This window comes from Pieris rapae, chromosome 6 (assembly GCF_905147795.1).
Source record: "Pieris rapae chromosome 6, ilPieRapa1.1, whole genome shotgun sequence".
NCBI lineage: Eukaryota > Metazoa > Arthropoda > Insecta > Lepidoptera > Pieridae > Pieris > Pieris rapae.
Genome location: NC_059514.1, coordinates 1447110 through 1467541, shown reverse-complemented (window position 1 = coordinate 1467541; position 20432 = coordinate 1447110). Strand labels below are relative to the sequence as shown.

The 20432-nt window shown below is 34.3% G+C and overlaps 1 protein-coding gene across 9 annotated transcripts in view; it reads left to right on the top strand.

Moving 5' to 3' along the window:
• Positions 1 to 20432, top strand: part of LOC110997378 (AF4/FMR2 family member 1) — a 178278-nt gene that overhangs the window by 80240 nt on the left and 77606 nt on the right. For 4 of the 9 annotated variants that reach the window (XM_045628727.1, XM_022265550.2, XM_022265559.2 and 1 more), the window contains exons 1-2: positions 3746 to 4206; positions 5779 to 5974. The exons of 1 other annotated variant lie outside the window; for it this stretch is intronic. In XM_045628727.1, the coding sequence (XP_045484683.1) occupies positions 5916 to 5974 (59 nt within the window). In that variant the 5' untranslated portion in view covers positions 3746 to 4206; positions 5779 to 5915. Of the gene's footprint in view, positions 1 to 3745; positions 4217 to 5778; positions 5975 to 20432 lie in introns of those variants that run through there. 4 more of the 9 variants (XM_022265542.2, XM_022265533.2, XM_022265526.2 and 1 more) reach the window with 4 other exon arrangements.

Here is a 20432-nt window from a genome sequence, read left to right as displayed (position 1 = left end):
TAAGTGTGTTAATAACTCCAATTTGTTCATAATTGCGAACGTTGGAGTACAAAATGTGATTATCTTTCAAGACTTGGGAGTTGTCTTAGTGGAGTTTAGGTTCTGTTTCGCAACCAGTGCTGTTGCCAGATAATTAGTAAAGGCTGTATCTCATACGCGTACTAACCCGGGTTCCAGGGTTCCATATTCAAAATACTTGTTAGAACTACTTGGTTTTTTTGTATGGGACGCGAACTGCCGTTACTTTCTATAGAAAGACCTTCGTCCCGTTAGTTATAGACTTTTTTTTTTAGTTATAGATAGTTATTGTTATTACTGACTTCAGTTGTAAATTTTGTCATTTAGATCTGCGTCGGATTTAATTTTTTTTTTTCTATTAAAACGTTCAAATAAGACGACTTAACATGAATTACAAAAATATCTCTATGTAATACCATAAACTAAGATATTAACATTATTAGTGTTCTATGATGTTTTGATACTATGTTCGTGTGTCCGAGATACTACACTAGGTTTATTAACTCAAATGTTTAGTTCTCCTTAGTCGCCTTGTTCCTGTTATCAAAAAGTTGGTTTGCCTCAGCATTCTCTCTATGTATACTATTTGTATTTTGTCTTTGGCTATATATTTAATATAATATTATTTTTTATACATAATTTAAATTGTAGGAGTACGAAATAAATAAATCGCCGAACAAATTTTGTTACATTTAGGCAAATGTGCTACTTTTTAATGTAATAACGTACCCAGCCAAGTAGTGTCTAGACAGCGGTAGAGATGTCTCAACATTATTTTATTTATTGCTTTAAACGCGATTTAATTACATAACTCAACGTTTCGAGTGCTCTTCAGCTAGTAAATATCCGTTAATGTTTTATTTATGCTATAAAATAGTAAAGAAAACAATAGTTTAAGAATACATCATTACCTAAGAAGGACGGTAGCAGACGTTACAATTAAAATAAATAAACTTGAATAGAAATGGGCGGGGCACGTGGTAAGAGAAACAGAAAAGTAGAGCAAGAAAGTACTTAGCTGCAATAAACGCATAATAAGATGACAATTCAGAAGGTGGACAGATCAGATTTATGAAACAAGAGGTAGCAGGATTTAAGAATCCAGATACATACCTAAAAAGTTTAAGATAGAAATTTAAATGTGTTTAGGTATAAAGTATTTGAAATAAAACGTTATTATTATTATTATAGTTTTATTTATCTATTAGAGAATATACAATGTGACGAACAAGTTTAGATTTTATAATAATAGTAAATTGTGTATGTTCATTATCTATGCGTTGACGTCATTAGTTGACGTGTTGGAAAACAACTGTTTATCTTTGAGTGTTTGGATTTAACTTCGAATAGCATGTGCGAAACTCTTCGTTTTGTCTTAAATTAATTCAGTGGCAGTGAGGTTAAGTTAGAACTATTATCTATGTAGTTTGCCTTCGATTAAAGCATTGTACGTTCTGAACATATTACATTACATTGGTTCTTCAGAAGCAGGCCAATTCCCAGAGCGACGGCCATTTGAATGCATATTTAACCGTGATACGAGGGCAATAGGATTGTACGACCTGAATGTAATTAATAAATATTTACATGTAAAAGCTCAAACGTCTATGTAAGTTATTGTAGTAATTAAAATAAATTTGGTTGACTTTTTGAAGAAAAAGCTTAGGGAATAAGGCTAAGCTAATTTTGATTGAAATTTTACAATCTATTGTCGTCCAAAAATCCCACGTGCGTACGCGTTGCTGCCATCCTCAAGTCGCACCTGCCCGTTATTCTAAGGGGTAATGTAAAGGGTGCAGAGGAATTCCCGTTCTTGAGGAGGAAAGTATCTTAATTTTAATTTCTTATGCAGTTCAAACATTTAACTGGTGTATTATAATAATACAAAATATTGACATATTAGACAGAGACAAAATTTAGACGTATCAATGTTGTTGTAGATGCTTGTGATATATAGTTATCATTTGTCTATTGCTTATTTTAAAGTTTTTAATCTGTAGTAGAGTTAGTATATTGTTTTCTGACGAGCTACGTAGCTATGTTTCTCAGTGATCAGAGTCCAGACGGTTTCAAGGATCGTTGCAATTAAATCAATGGGGCTAATAAATTATCGCGCGAAGCCTCACTCGTTGGAGTGTGCTCGATCCCCTGTCGGTCCTATATCTCTGCCCCCTTCACCCCTGGGACATACGCCTATATCCGCTACGGCGGCGACGTAGTAGCTTCGTTTGTGATATTTGGGTCACGACATATTAGCAATTTACAGTCATTGGATTATGGTTCACAATACTTGTTTGAAGGCAATGTTTGTGGTGCTTGTTCTTTGTTTAATTTCTCCACTAAAGAAATATCACGCGAATCGGTTTATTAAAGATTGTTTCGTAAGTTTTGGCCTACTTAATTGGAATAAGTTATGTGTAATTCGTTTGATATGCTAATTGATCATGCTTTGCGAGCTTAGCACATATTGAGCAGATTTGTAATAGCTGTTTTATCCTGTTTATTTATTTATTTATTAAGGAAACTAAACAGACACATTTCTATAAATTAAAAAAAGGTAAATCATATATGTAATAAATACATTGGACATATACAAAAGTTTCACTTGCAGCACAAAATTTACAAATTAGGAGAAGGACGAACATACTAGTAGCTATAATAAAGAAGAAATATACAAGGCTTACGACATTAATAGTTTTAACTTATTAGTAGAGGAGTGCGAAAAAGGGTCGACATTAGTGGCAGAATCCAAGGTAGAACACATCCTGTGAAAAGACTCACGGAACCCTGCAGGAGGCAGATCACCCGTTGGTTTTGGGAGTCGGAAGGTTCTGTGCTAGCCAGTGTAGAGATCTGGCAGGAACATTAAATATTATCGGTTCGAGAGAGGAACAAGTTCATGCACGCATTGAGCCGAAAAAACTTTTCCACTTCTACGGTGACGTAGAAGTGGAAAACGCTCTCACAATATTAGCCACAAAACCTCGGCCGACTGATACATTCATCAAACGAAAACCAATTCTTAATCCAACCAAAATATTCAACCACACAAAACCTTCCTAAAAGGAAACATTAACGGACCGGAGTCGAGTTGATGAAAACTAAACCCTATTTTGTGAGAGATAATATTGAAGCGAAGTGTGCGAGACATCCAAACGTGTCATTAACATGAACCGACAGAGCTTTTAATACTCAAACGCTTTCATGATACGGCGCATTTTCGAAAAGTCCCAAAATCAACAAATTTCGATCAGGCTTAGAACTCATTGTGGACAAAGCGATTTATTGTCGTGGGATTACAAGTTAAGGTGAGTTTTTGTTTGTCGTGAACACAGGCCGCCAGCGCTCGATGTCAAGGTGGGCGCCAAACTTATTTCAATTAGTGATGCAGGCTGATCGCGGTGTTCAATATTCATTTGTTTTATTTTTAAAACTCTTAGCCAAACCACATCATTGGGTTTAATCATTTGGGCGCCTACGATAAACGATAAATTTGTCAGCATCAGATCCAACTATTTAAATGCGATCGGAACAATGTGAAAACTGTTACAATGAGAGCGGGAATCGTTCCTGATGCTGCAATATCGCGTTATTTGGAACGTTTATAACATAATAGAGAGCATTAGTCTGATCCACTTTTGACATCATTATCTGTACTCGACGATAACCTGCGAACGGCGTGCGTCTCACCCGCGGACCTCCCCGCCTCACGCCTCGCGGACGGCAGTCGCGCACGACATCTCACGGCGTGCACACGTATGTATGTTGCGGCTCGGCTCGTCCGAACACTCACTTTTGGCGGGTTTTCGCACGGACGCGGGTGAACGTGACGTGACTCGGAATGCGCGCATGTTGTCAACCCGCCCGGAGCGCCGTCGCAGTGAAATCTGTGGCCATTTGGATTGCAGTGTTGGATCGTTGGATGTAATAGTGCGCTCTGGCGTAATTTTTTTGTAAGACAAACGGATACGGTGTCCATGATGTTGACTCATGCGTGACGCGCTTGATCGCTGAAATCGGGATTATGATTAATGACAAATCGCTGTGTTCTGTTGTTATCTAACTATATTAGAATTTCTAAACACGTCAGCTTCCAGACAATTGAAACGGTAACTGAAGATTGAAAGTTAAATTAGATTAGAACAGCTAGAGAAACTGACAAGAACTTATGGTCGTTTCTATACAGATGTAAGTAATGGTAAAAATTTAATTATCAATACAAAGACGATCTTTATTATTGAGGTTTAAATTAAAAAAAAACTTCCTTAATTGTCATAGTTGAGTTGATAAGTTAATTCTCTTAAAATTTTAAAAGTTTCTTGTGTCTACGTGGCACATCGTTGCAGGAAATACATTTGAATGATTCCATGTACCCTAAGAAGTCTTAATGAAGCACAATACAACTTTACCTGCTATTCTTTAAGATCTTTAAAGTATTTGCCTATTTTCAAGGTTATTTAAAATTACCAAAAACAAGAAACTGATTGACGAGACAAAGTTTTTTCGACCTCGACATTAATGTAGGTTAATGTGTTCAGAATGTGGGTTAGACGAGATTTTGGATGAAAAACTGTGATGTGTAAATATTTGTAGCGCATGATTGAGGAATAAATCTATATACATAAGTATATAACAAAACAAAACAAACCACTGGTGCTGCCTTTTAGGGCTGGTCCTCAGATATCTGTATCTGTTTATGTCAATCTAATAGTCAGCCTGTATGACACACAATGTCGACTTTTTGTGTATGACAAGCCGGTTTTCTCACGATATGTCCCTTTACCGTTCCAGTGAATGTTAAATGCACACATAGAAAGTCCTTTGGTGCACAGCCGAGGATTGAACCTACGACCTCAGGGATAAGAGTCGTACGCTGAATCCACTAAGCCAACATAGCTGTGTGTATTTCATATAAGCTTCAGATATATAGACGCAATAATAAATATATATAAACTCAATAGCTGTCTTCTTTCTAATGCTAAGAAAGTTTGATAACAAGATATAATTGATGAAACGTTTCACAATTCAACGGTGTTATTAGAACTTTTCCAAATACAGTTTAAAAGGGAAATTTAATATTCTAAAAATCAGTTTTCTGTTCATAAACTTTTTAATCCAGTAATATAATAGGAAGGCTGGTGAAAATTAAATGAACGCTTCTTCCCTTTTACCTGTCGAGTTGAATAATAAAATTATGAAGCTTCTACTCGTAATTGATCCTTACGGACGAAAACTTTGTCAATTTGACTTAGCACAAACTTTAGTAGATGTCAATACGCTATAGTTTTTAACTGCTCTATACAAGAGACAAGTAGTGTTGGCTTAGTGGCTTCAGCATGCGACTGTCATCACTGAGGTTGGAGGTTTGATACACGGCTGTGCACCAATGGACTTTAGTCTATGTGCGCATGTGACACTCGTACAAAGGAAAACATCGTGAGGAAACTGGCTTGCCTTACACACAATATGTAGACGTGTGACACAAGAGGCATCACCTACTTGCCTATTAGATTGACAAATGATCATGAAATAGATACATCTGAGGCCCAGACTTAAAAATATTGCAGCGTCATTTATTTATACAATAGTCTAATTAACTATGAAGTCTATTTGATTGACGTATTTTTCTTACAATTCACGTATAAAAGTCGTTCATACGGTGTTGTTACGTTTCTATAGTAGCTGTTCCATTACTAGGCTAAAGCTTGTTTTGAGGACAGAGTTCGAGCGCGGCATGAGTTAACAAATGATCGTTTACAGCTAATCACAGATTTTGAGTGACGTAAAATGTTCGTACGTGGTGTCGATTAAAGTGCCAGTTGTATTGTGTCTAAGTGTATAAATAATTTGCAACAATTTCGTTCAGTGGTGATAAAGTGGGTGGCGGGGCAGCTGGTATGCATATGTGCTATGAGAGGCCGGGGCTGGTCAACGCGCTGAACGCGCCAAACGTTGGGTGAGGTTCTAACACTTTTTTTATTAATATAAACACGTTCGATATTTAAACATTGTTTGTGTATGAAATAATTATTGTCTGTTATCTATTAATTCAGCGTGCGACTCTCATACCTGAGGTTGTAGGTTCGATCCCCGGCTATGCACCAATGGACTTTATTTCTATGTGCGCATTTAATATTTGCACGAACGGTGATGGAAAACATCGTGAGGAAATCGACATGTCTTATACCCAAAATGTCGACGACGTGTGTCAGGCACTGGAGACTGATCACCTACATGCCTATTAGATTTTAAAAAAATGATCATGAAACAGATTCAGAAATCTGAGGCCAAGACCTAAAGTGGTTGTAGCGCCACTGATTTTTTTTTATCTATTAAATCAAGTGATGTTTCGAAAACTTAGGCCATACTTATTAAAATATATTTCTATGTATTATGTAATTTATATTACTGTTGTCGTCAAATGCCTTTAAGAATGTGATTATCAAGTTTATAGCTTACCGTCTAAGGCTTCGTACGGGAGTTGTATATTTCTTTTGATATCTTCCGCCTCACGACTCTAATATAACTTATAAATGAATAGCACAGTGCGAACACGCTCTGAATTTTGATTGTAGCATTCATAAGCTGAAGAATTTTATGAAAATATTTTCATACAGCCTTGAATTATTACATGCGAATTAGTAAGAGGGATATGTTCTTAGTATGTCGCATAAAGTAATTAACCATTTTATATGAATAAGGAATATCAATATCATAACATCATAAACTGTTGGTTGACAATTTTCATCGGATTGAAATATTTTGGAAAAGCTTTGTTTTATTAATTACTTACAAGTATCAAATTTCTTATATAATTTATGTATAATTTCATCATGTCAATAGAGACCTAAAATTATACATGTCAGTAGTGCAGTAATTTATTTAAAACGGGGCAGAACTAGAATTTGAGTTACTAGGGGTCGTGTATTCGAACTCTAACTTGTTCGTGAAAACAATTTGTCAACTGGCAACGAGATATTGGTCCAAAATTTTGACTATATCCGACATAAAAATGCGGCCCCGACTGTTTCAGTCATAACTGTTCCTAAACAATCAACAGAATATAGAGCAGAGATTGTTTGTATATTTATTTACGGCATATGACTCCATACAAATACACTTAAATAACAAATATAAGAGAAAGCTAAGATTCTATGTTTGACTGATTACTTTTCATTGTTACTCAGTGCTGAGAGATTTATTTTACCGGAACTAGCACCTCATTGTTGAAACATTGAATTACCTACCACAACCACACAATGAAATATTATTGGAATGTAATGGAATTTTTTTAAATTATATATAAAACATTATTTGAGGCGAACATTATAATTAATATTAATTTGATAATTTTAGATTCTAAAATGTAACTACTATGAAAAATTTATACTATGAAGTTTTGTTTTTACCATAATATGTTTGTGCCAAATTGCATATAAATAAATTATTATTTTTATTTATCAAATAAATATACTTTCTATATCTAGTTTGAAAAAAGAAATATAAAAAGTATCAGATGTAACATAATGGTTTCAGTACTTAGCTACTTTCGCATCGTGTGCACGGCGCCGATAATCCAATAAGCCCAATTGGTGGATCAAGTCTACCTTCTTGCTTATCCACAATGCCACTCGCCTATTGATTACTCAATTATTTATTTATTTCATAAAAATATAAACTAAGTGACGTCAGATCACGAATTGATCAAATTCTTCGTCCACCGTTCATTAATCTACGTATATATATTACTTTAGTAAGAAGACTAATCAAACATATTTAGAAGATTATATACACAATGCATAATATTTTACTTATTTTGTTGAGTGCGATAGTAGGAATTCTGTTACGCCCGTGAAGTTTCGAGGGTATCTTTAAAGTTGACTCGAGGACTACAGACGCTAGTCTGAACATTAGAGATCCATTTGTAGGTGTCCACCGACCTTCCGCTGTATCCGCATAAATATATTAACCCAAAAAGTAAAATCTACTCAAGGGTCGCGAATTCCTATTGTTGTAAAAGTTTAACAATTCTACAATATCCAATCTACAATCGTACCGCTTAAACTGACATGACATGACTGACACTGTATAATATGAGACAAATAATTTAAAGTTTTATGACACATTATTTAAAAAGCACTGTTGGCCGTAGGTTCGATCCCCGGCTGTGCACCAATGGACCTTCTATGTGCGCATTAACATTCGCTCGAACAGAGGAAACCGGCATGTTTTAGACCCAAAAATTGACAGCGTGTGTGAGACATGGGAGGCTGATCACCTACTTGCCTATTAGATTGACTAATGATAATCAAACAGATTCTGAAATCTGAGGCCCAGACCTAAGAGGCTGCAGCGCCACTGATTTATTTTATTCATCAATCTACGGGTGATATTTACATGCGTATAAACATGAAAAGCACTTGCAATAGGTACATTGTGTATGACTTACTTTAACATTTATGCTAAATTATACTATACAGTTTACCATAATACGATGGTACAAATTCGTATGAGTTGTAAGAGATTTATAAAGGAAAATACAACAGCATTTCAGAGTACATGGTCTATTTCCGGTGTGTAATGTTATACCTGAATTGTCAACCTCCTTGCTTCTTGGTGCTGAGCCACTCACTTTAATGATACCGCATAAATAGAGCACACGTCGATCTAGATTCTAGATCACGTGTATGAGACCTATGTTCTATATGTAGGTTTATGATTCGGCCCAATACTAATAAATACGTTATAGTTAAATCTCAACAAACATATGGACAATTTTAATATAGTAATTCTATCAATATATGTTAATATGATAATCTATATCATTTATATCAACATCCGACGGGATGAAGGCCTCTTTCAATTTCTTGCGACAGTTTTCCAATCCTGCCCCGCTGTCCCTTTTATTATATCTTCCCAAGTTTCTGGTGGGCGTCCTCTCCTTCTTCACTGGGCTATTCCAAGTAAGGGCCTTCTTGACCCATCTGCTATCAGAAACGCGGGCAATGTGACCGGCTCATTTCCACTTTAACTTTGTTATAACATCTTTTATGTTTATACGTTAATAAATACTATTTTGTATTGAAAGGAGAGTACTGTTGGGTATAGTATGCTTAGTAAGCGTACTATACCCAACAGTATAGTTTATATATATACATTTATAGTTAGAGTGTAGCGTATAAATGACGAAAAACGTTGCAAACATAAAGCCATCTTTTGCGTCCATTCCGCAGTGTTCGTTTCAAGCTATTTTTATTTTCTCGTGCGGGATTCCACACTGGAATATAGAACAAAAATATTGAGACTGTGTTGTTTCAAGAATATTGAACGCTCAGGATTATCTGCTTTTCCCGTAAGAATGTGAGTAATAATCTGTGCTCTTTGATTGAACTTTTTGATGTCTGTTTTTCACATATATAGAGATGCTTTTGCATATTTCGTATTTTGAAAAAAGAAAAAGAATTAATTTGCATCCTTTAAAAGCTATTTTTACACCCCTTTGATAATGTTTCAATTATAATGAATTGTATATTAAATTATATTTTTAACTTTTTGATTTTTTAATTGACATCACTATTAACTAATGGTAATTAAATGGGATTCGAGCCTCTCATACTGTCGAACAAAACACTTGCAATTCAACCAATTACGATGCTAAAGAGATAAATTATTACATCCGCACTTGCCATTAAGTTTATTGACATCGTAAATAAAACTCTATTTTTAACGTATTAAGAGCTATTGTTATTCGCACTAAATGAACAAAAGTTTCTAACAATAGCGAATGGAATTATAAATACAACGATCACAAGTCGAAGAGAGAAATTACGGTGCAAGAATCTTTTATACTGCCTCCATAAAGTTGTCAATAGATTCGTAAATATTCCATTTTTAAATGTAGTTTAAGTATCATTTTGTTTGTATTACTTCACCGGATATGATATTTGTATTAGTAGAGGGAACAATTTCTGTAGAATCTAGTATGTTCGAATTTTGAAAGTTCTGAAATGAGTTTATGTTTACGAGTTATTTTAAGCCAAATTAACTAGAAAGTGTTTTGTCGTGTTTATTTATTTAAAGGGTGAAGCTAGTCAAATAACGTAGGTGCGACACATTTAAAGGCCGGCACCGCACCCACCACACTGCAATGACTGCCCTTTGCCCCCGTGGCCTCATTTGCTAACCTGTAGAAAACACTTGTGCATCGGTTTTATTAATCATGAAATTTTTTTTGTTTACAATTTCTATGAACTAACATTGTGTACTATTTCTAACTAAACATGAAATTTAAAGACTGACATACACGCTACTTTGATGTAAGCTTTATGAAAGTTACATGGACGCCGTTAAGTCGATAGTTTATCGTGTCAAGGTCATAATCTGTGGAAGCAAGTTGACACGAAACAAATGAAACATCATTTCAGATAGAGAATACTGTTAGTTATTGTGATGTAACGTTGCAAGCGAGTTTATTTCTCGGTAAGACGTTTTCTCAATTCGTTTATACGATAATACTTCTATATTTATTATTTTTATTTCTTTATGAAACTAACATTTAGATGGAAGTATTCAGAAGTATAGTACGAATAGATTTAATAAATAGAATAAATAATTATTAATAAGATAGGCAATTGACGGCCTTTTGGCTTTCATGCGATCTGTTCCAGGCGTGTTATTATATAAACAGTGAAAGGGACGATAAAAAAAGGTGCACATGAATCACGACATAATATCTCGTAGTTGGTATGGTAGTAGTTGAATAAAGAAAGAGATGTCAAATTTTATATCTTTGCTAAAGAATTTGTATACAATTGGATGAATCATAGTGAAAGCGATGAGTTTGTATAGACGGAATTGTCATTGTAGGCTTTGTATTAGGAAAAATAAAACGACTTAAATATCCGTCAATATGACATAAATTAAATAAGTGAATATCTCAAAAGTAATAAAACTGATTTAACTTACACTGTGTGTGTGGAATATACTTGATTTAAATAATTATACCTTTTTCAAAAAATCATGGTCATACACAAATGTGCAAGTCTTAATAAATACATTCTTAAGTATACTTTTTTTGTTTATCGGTAAGGTTAATTAAGCGGATTTGAAAAGTTAAATATCAGAGTTAGAGGAAATGGATTGATCTCTAAAAGACCAATAGATTTATTTAAAATTGTAGAGACATTCAGTCTGTCAAAAGTCTAAGTTGGCACTGTTAATTATGGTGAACTAATGAAGTGTCGGCAAAAATTAAATTCCGAGAATAGTTCCTTGTTTGCCAAAAAAATTCTTTTGATGTTTTTGTCAAATTTATATTTACCGAAATATGACTGTAATTCTAAGACGGGTAGTTTACCAAAATGTTTTTAGTATTATTAAGAATATCTAGTTAACGTGTGATCTTTTGATCGAGAAATGTCTTAACCGTAAGCTTTTCTATGTGTGAATCTTGAAGTAAAAAGACCGTATATTCTCTATGTACGTTAGAACAACAAAGATGTCTTTCATAATAAATACATAGAATTGGAAATAGTTTGTAAAAAGCTGAGAGCACTGTTGGCTTAGCTGGTTCAGCGACTCTCATTCCTGAGGCCGTATGTTCAGTACCCGGTTGTGAAACGATCATTCAGTCTACGCTCACTTTTACGGTGAAGTAATACATGAGTGAGACTGATCGCCAACTTGTCTGTTGAGAAAACTAACGATGACGAAATGGAAGCAGAAATTTGTAGCCCTAGAAGGTTGTGGCGCCACTGGCATTTTTAAGCTGATTTTTTTTTGGTTTGTATAATTTTTCGGTTTTACTTGTAAAAATATTTTTCAATACGTAACTTCTTGCTTTTAGGATATTTTTTTCCTTGCCAGGAAGAGATTAGGCCTAGACTACTACAGGCTAAGGCCGCCCGTGGGATCTCTAATAATTTATGTTACTATCTGATTTTATTTGTAATGTAACGATTTTTTTAATACATATTAACAAGCTATCTTTTGATTTGTTACAGTGGTTGCGTAATGCCAATGTCCGCTCTTAATTGTCGTGAGGAAACTTGGCTCTTGACATGTAGCATTGTGCGTTCGTTTACTCGGTAATTATGTTGAGCCGCTACGATGATCGGTAATATACGTGCAACGGTTTTTAGTTGGAAATTAGTCATTACTTTGATGATTGTTTGACGTTCCTTTATATTTATTGCACTAATTATGGTTTTCGTACTTTGAGCCAAATCAAAGTGTATTTATTCATATTGGTTATTCTATACGCATATTATAATTAGCGAAATGAATAAATAAAATTAATGGTATATAAAGAATAAGAAAAAAATTGTCTTTCCTTTAGGAAAGAAATCTTTAGATGGGAAGATGGAATAAAATTGTTTGTGAACAAGGTTTGATAAAGAGTGGGATGAGGCTGACAAAAGTTTTTAATTGATTGGGTGTATGAAATAGGAACTTGTCAAATGCTATTTTATTTGATGACACTTGAATGGCCCATATGAAAGGTCCTAATTTTGATTTACTACTTGACATATTGAAACAAATTGTCATTATAATAAAGAAACGATCTCAGCAACAGTGGGCAAAAAGTTATTGATTGTAATTTTTCACACTTAAGTACCTACTAACAAGTGCTCGATCACCTACTTGGGCAAATACAATGGGTAATCAAGGAAAGTTTTGAATCGGTCCCGCGCTGGCGAATGAGCTCCGTAGACGAACAGACGGCAGCACTAATTAAAGTCGCGAAGGCTGCAGAATGTACAGGAATTATTGTGGCGTTGTTTAAAACCTCTCAGACCGGGTTCATATTCGCGACTGTTTGATTACGTACCCACTCTTGCTTTTTCAGCGTTCATATATTGCACAAGTAATCATAAAAAAGGATTTTTTGCTGAGGGTTTAAAATATTACGGCGAGTTTTTTTATTTTGTAACGGAGGTTTTGTAGTTACACTCGTATTATTTGCAAAATGTTTAACTTTTGCTCGTTAAACACCTCGATAAATTTCTATAGAAATAGGTGTATTTGTTTGTCATTACCGAAGGCTTCACTCAAGTACGTTGACCTGCAATATCCCCTCGCGCTCTGCGACTCCAATCGTATCGGAAGTGGGAATTCATTCCCGATACGCGAAATAAATAATCCTAACTCACCGAACGAAATATACCTCGGAGGCATTACGTTTATTTTTATTGAAATCGTATTGAAAACAATTTTTTGTATTCCCTATTTATTGTATCAATAATACTGAAATTAAACCTTGATCAAGTTTATCAGTGAAATGTATCTTGCTATCATATGACATTGTGTTCAATGTTATCACAACTGATAGCGCGTGTTGTTAGGATGTAAGTCAAGTGTCAACGACCGCACCCCGCCAAGGGTTGGTGGCAAATTTAATGTATCGAGTCGTAAATTGCTTTTATCGTGTGATACCTTCAATAATTCACTTCACACCCTTTTTAGTACATTTTCTATAAAACATATTATTAATGCAATCAAGGAATAAATTAAGTCCAAGATGTGTACCTTGGGGTATCCCATGAAGAAATGAAGTTTAACGTGTGTCGTGTAATTATTGTTATTTATTAAAAAGGGTGCGTGGAGCGACATTCCCCCAGCCTCTTTGATAACGGTCGATGAACCTAGGAGGGTGACGGCTGAGTGCCGCACCGGTTAGATTGATCATGGTTTTTTTTTGTTCTTCAAGATGTGTCCGTTTAATTAAATACAAAAAGGTGTTGAAGCACATTTAAGTTATGCATTGTTTGTTATAAGCTATTTAAGTTGTTAAAATAAATGTAACGATGGCTATTGTTACTGAATGTAATGGGCGGTGTTTATTTAATATGTGCTCCGCTTTACTAAGATCTTGGAATGTCAAACCTATTAGAAGGCTTTACATTTATTACAATATTTATAATATACCTATTTTTCTTGGTAATGTTTGCTTTTTGAAAAATTCTTATTATCTAAGCGTTTATAACATGAATCATACTACAAAATAATTTGTTCGATACGGTTAAATGTAATGCGTTCTCAGTATGATAGAATTTATGGAAGTACGTAAAAAGCGTTCACGAGTGTCTCAAGCAGGAATTTGGATGATAGCCAGACGGAATCCGTACATACATTGAACAAGGGTTCGGTTGCCCGATGATCCTTTTGTCAAGCGTGTTATCTGGGATCTTTAATATTGTTGTATTAAAGAATGCTTTTTCAATGATTTTTATTTTTAATATAAATATTTCATTATTTTGTTATTTTATATATATGTTTTTTGTTGCCTGTAACGGTATTAATGGTACTATTATTGACTTGACTCATTTTTTTTCTTTAAAATAATATTACATATATATAGACGATATAGGATTTGTAGTAATAACTGTATGTTTGTGTATTAAGCTATTTTTAAGATCTTTTACTTCGTGTTGCCTGGAAGTCATTGCCACTTACAGCAGAACTATTACTTAAAATAAAATACCCACCAAATTATCGCATTCAATCACTAGACCGCTAACACATCTCACACACACACACACACGACATTTAAATTTTTATATTGACAGTATACTTAATATTATCATGTCATATGGTGTTATTTTGTGGGGTAATGCCGCTGACATTAGTTCGATATTTGTAGTGCAAAAACGGGCTATAAGAGCGATCTGTGGGTTGTCCCCACGGGAGTCAGTCCGAAATAAGTTTAAGGAATTAAATATTTTAACTTTGGCAAGTCAATACATTTATGAGAATATTTTGTATGTGCGGAAAAATATAGATATCTTTAAAAAGAATAGTAGCTTCCATAATTATAGTACTCGTAATAAAGACAAAATTAGTGCACCAACCACAAGGCTGCATAAAACGAGTAATTCTTTCCAAGGCAATTGCATACGTTTTTTCAACAAAATCCCTAGTGAGATACAAATATTGTCCATAAATAAATTTAAATCGTACACTAAAGTAAAACTGCTTGCTAAGGCCTATTATAATATAAATGAATACTTAAACGATCATAGTGCTTGGATATGAATTGCTTCAGTATAAATAGGTAACGCGACAGAATCTCTCGGCTGCATTTTCAGACTATGGGGCGATCGTCGACATCTACGACTTTTTTAAATGTAAAGTGGGAACAAACCGTGATTCATGTGGTATCAAATTATTTCAGTATAATTAGTATTATTACTATTTTCTTGTGTAGCCAAGTGCACATTTCAAGGATCGTCATGCTCACTCAAATGTCATTGCTTGTGGCGGCGTCCATGCGTCGGGTTGTCTCTCTCCCTAAAATATGGCGAGGGGGCCAATGGCTGGCCATGCGTCATACTCGTGAACGGGTGCTACTTGTGGTGACTGGTCGTACTTGAATTCGTGTTTGCGGTGATATTAGTTGTTTATACTACGTCTTTGCGTGTTGTTCTCACGAGTACGTAAGTGCGTGCTCCTATTTCACCATGCCTCCTGCTGATAGAGGACAAATCTTTGTTTTTAATTTTTTTAATTTTTTATTTTAATTCTTTATTACTCAATATGTCATATGGAACATGGTGTAGTGGTTGCAGCTCCTTACAAGCATTGTGTAAAAAAAAAACTTGGCGATTAAAAAGAGTGGCGGAGAGTTTATTGCCAGTTCTTCTCTTCCGTTCTACGCCCTTGATTTGAGAACTGGCAGTAAATGTAAAATTAAATTCATTTAATATTTCTTTTTTTGACGTTCATAAGTGTACATTGTTACCTACATGAATAAATAAATTTTGAATTTTGAATTTTGAATAGTTGTAAGTTTTTTAATACTTAAAAATAATGAATGAAATCAAATAAGTAATGTAATGGAATGACGGCCGTAAGAGTAATATAATGTCAGAAGTACTCAAACTAAAGTAGTGGACAAAGAAAATTGGAGTGAAGAAATTCCAATTTTACTGTGCACCGGAGAAATGTTATTCCTAAAATGCGGAACGCTTTTGGAGCAATACCTATAGTAAATTGTTAATTTAATTTAAAGGAATCAGATTAATTTAGGGATATTATAGTTTTAATTACCGAAAAAACTAAGACAACTTGATATTCTTAAGTTATTATTATTATTATTCGTTCCACAGCTAAGCGGTTTCTAAGGCAGTTTATGCCGCGCACCACCGGTTTTTGGAGCCAGCTATCTACTGAAGTATTTCCGAACTAATTCGAGTTAGGGTGATTCAAGAAAAGAGCGTACGAATTCTTGATAGGCTGGCAACTAACTTGCGAGCCAAGATTGGCAATGCGAGTGGCCATGGGCGGTTGTATCACTTCCTCCTGCCCGTTGGCCTTCTATTACATAAAAAAATGGAAACAAAACGTTTTCCTATCGACAAGGTTTCCTCTTTATTACATACATCAAATATCACAATATTCTTAACATAGTAATAGTAAAATTAATAAAAAGGAAATTTAAATAGTTTGATCCCTGTGGGTGTACCTTTAACGCTGGCAGCATTTCCTCGCTGTATTGCGATACTTTTTAGTTCAGCGAGGAACGCAGCGACGAACCAGCTCTGGAGTTATCGGTACTATCTACCTGGCCCCAACTAAGAGGATGGTTAGCTTTTTATGCTGTCATTTTTAGATATTATAAGATCGTATATAAACTAATGTAATTTTAAAATGTTCCTTTATTCTTGATAATCATGCAATCGTTAGGACGGTTGAAATTTAAATTCTAATTATAAAACTTTATAATTAAACGCATTTTAGTCCGATAAATGCCTTTTTGACATTCAATTGAGTGAAAAAGCTGCGGTTAGCTTTGTGTAAATGTAGCCTTCATTGAAATGTTAGTAAAATATTAGCAGTATTTATGAACCGCAACGCGTCGCGACTGTTATCAATCGAGTCGTGTTTTGACCGCTTTTGAACCGGGTTTTATATAAATTCTATATACTTTTTGAATATTTTTATTGAGGTTGTGAAAAAATATTACTATTGCAATTTTTAGAGAGATATTTAACGTTGGTTATCACTTGTGGAAATTTAGACCAAGCTTGGTTTTCTTTGGATTTATGTTGAACACAAAATGTATGAAGTACTCCATCATTATTAAAATATATATTATATCAAAATGATGGTAAAGGGCTCATAATTTGAAACAAAATATTAAGCAAACATAAATTAGCGAAAGAGAAATGAAAATTTATCAAAATCTATATCTAAAGACCTTTATCTGATACAGTGGAAGGGCGTAGTGTTTATTTGAATTTCGAATTTATTTTTAGAATGAAATCGAATACTATATAATCTTGTTTGGCTAAAAAAGTTAAACGTGACTTGAATAATATTAGTCCAGTATAATTTACTTAATGTTTTCTCTTCGATTTATTATGACAGTCTATGAGAAATGAGTTTGTATTGTGAGTTTATTTATTGGCGCGTTAAGTGTCACGTAGACCGGTTTGACTGTTAGTATTAGCCGTGTGTAATTGTGTTATTATGACTATATTTGAATTTCTAATATAGATATTTGATCATCACTTTTGGGTTATGAATAGAAACGTTTGGAAAATGGAAGAACATAGTAATACATCAATGGCGCTACAACCTTTTTAGGCCTGGGCCTCAGATTTCTGTATCATTTATGTATATTTTTGGGTATGAATTATGTTATAAAAATTGTATTAAAATAATCTTTTTCTGTATTAATTTTCCTTGGTAAATAACAGCTTTGTATGAGTTTGACAGGATTTCTTCTAACATTAATATTCGTAATAAGCTTAACCGGGAACTGGGTTAATTTCTCATAAAGTGCAAGTAAGCATTACCTTTCGCCTGAGGCTCGGTGCCTATTAATTATTCGCTTCGAACTGTGCCGCTAAACAAATAAATAGTGGTGCTATTTGTTAGATACAAAACGTGGTGGGAAGTAAGCTTTATTGGTACGCTTCTGATATGCCTTTGGCATTTTGTGGGCGGTGGACCATCAGGCGGGCATATAGGCGCTCTCACAAAACCCATGAACTTGACTTCTACCGCTGTCCGGATAAGATAGGAGACCAGATAAGTTTGCAATCGGGTATCTAATTTCCGGATATTGGGCTCATCTTAGTTTAATAGATACTTTCTGTTAAGGCATTTGTTTTGATCTGCGGCAAGATTTATATATTTAATAAGCTGTCAAACCAATCCGATCGTGATTTTTTTAAAAGGAGCTAACGGGCAGGTGGCTCATTCGATGTTAAGTTATACCGCCGCTCATGGTGGTTCAGTGCCAATGGTTCGCGTTTGCGTTGCCGGCCTTTTAAATATTTATCGAGTTATACACAAAATTGAAACGTTTTCTAGCTAAGCGATTTATATACAGCTCGTTGCTAGTTATATAATCAGATAGAAAAAGTTAATTTGCCTAATTACAGTAACCAAGGCTGATACTTGTCATTAAGCTTCGTACTACAAAAACTTAAGACGAAAAATAAGATTTTTTAATCCTAAATTGCTAAACTTAATTGAATTTGTTTATTTTTCACCTTAATTACCTTGATTTTTAGTAATCGTTTGACTTTAAAAACATTTGAATTTCATTGGAACCGATTTAAGTACTATAGTATCTGTGTATAAAGTGTTCTGTAGACGATTACCTCGCTTGCAGAGACGGCGTAATTGAGAGGCAAAGTTTGCAAAAATAGAGAAACGATCCTTATTAAAAATTGCAAAATTTCGGCTTTGCTATCTCCAGTCATTTCCCACAGCACAGCTGAATTGGTATTGTTTTTCGTATGGAATAATCTGCGATGAATAATGAATAATTGAGTACATAAGGATTATGTTTGACTTATAAATTTATTGAAACTTAAAAAGTGTTCTTTTATTTGATACCAAAAGTATATTGAGGAATAAATTTGAGTGTTAAACATGTTCTGTCACGTTTATTTATATTCAAACTGAACAAGAGTGATAAGGAGATAGTTTGAAGGTTTTACGTTTAAATAAGCATTTTAAATTACCACACAAATGTGAATTAATGTTTTCAGTAATTACTTCGTGATTTTGAGCAGTGTGAGCTCTAGTGGCTCTAGCGTGCGACTCTTGTCTATGGATAGTTGGAGGGTAATCACCTACTTGCCTATTAGATTGACAAATGAGAGGCCCTAAGTAGGGCTGTACCGCCGCTGATTTATTAATATTTTATTTTAATTTCTTTGTGATCAGTTATGGTTAAGAAGTGTTTATATAGACGACTATAAAAAAGGTTAGATAGGTAACCAATTGTATGAAGTTTAATTTCATTCAAATGTGTCTTTAACAACTTATCTTAGTAAATCACAGTGTCTCTTTATCTAATCTGTAATCATTTTGAAGAAAGATTAGATTTATGATTCGTAAAATAAATCAACTGTTTCAGCGGTGGAATTTAAATCATTCGTGGCGTGTCATCGCATGTATAATAGAACCTATCGCACGGGTTAAGTAGTAAGCTTGTCTAGACTCATACATATACATGTAGCCTTTGAGATATCGAGATAGCTCAGTCAATATCCTTAAGCTGCGGCTCCACAGTTATCGAATGATCAATGTGGTATTCACCCAGATCTCAAGCGAGTAAGCCAGTGGGTACTTGAGTATTGTACTTTATATATGTATTACTCAAACAGGACCCCAGAGATGAAAATTTATTAGGATTTAGATTTTATAAATCAAAATTATTAAATTGGTAGTTTTAAAAAAAAATTAACACCAAAGAAAATATACGTAGGTTACACATAACATCACATAAGATTACGGCTCTAATACCAAATTGATTTTCAATGTTCATTTCTCGTATACAAAACACGAAAACTATTTTTGAATGTTTTGATTTGAACGTAAATGTGTTAAATGGTTGTTCGTGGTTTCGGCACGGCCGCGGTTGTTTGAAATATTTCTGTTATTTATGACCAAATCGATAGGAGAAGAAATGTATTTGAATATCACAATATAGACAATCAAGGAGACTGACCTGATCTTAAGTAATATCCATGACATTCAATTTGTAAGAGAGGGTGAGAAGGCACGCAATATAAGAACTTTAGTTTATAGAGATTTCTATTTATTGAGGTATGAACGATGACAGAAGTAATCCTACCTTTTTTTTGGTACCCGAGGTGAAATATCCCCCCCTCCTTCCCTCCTTCTTCTACATTCCTTATCCCCGAGAAATATGGGACTCTACCCACACCAGAAACTCTGTTATTCATGGGTGACCCTCTAAAACCACGGTAGTAGTTCCTATAAAGGGCGATTGTGCGTTGTCGGCCTTTTGTTAAACCGGCATTTATTATAAATTACAAATTATATATCGATTTCACTCTTTTATTGAACATATCAGGTAACGAGCTTTCTACATGTATTCGTGAATTCTAAAGTACTATACTGTCTCTCTTCATCACAGCTTAATGACATTG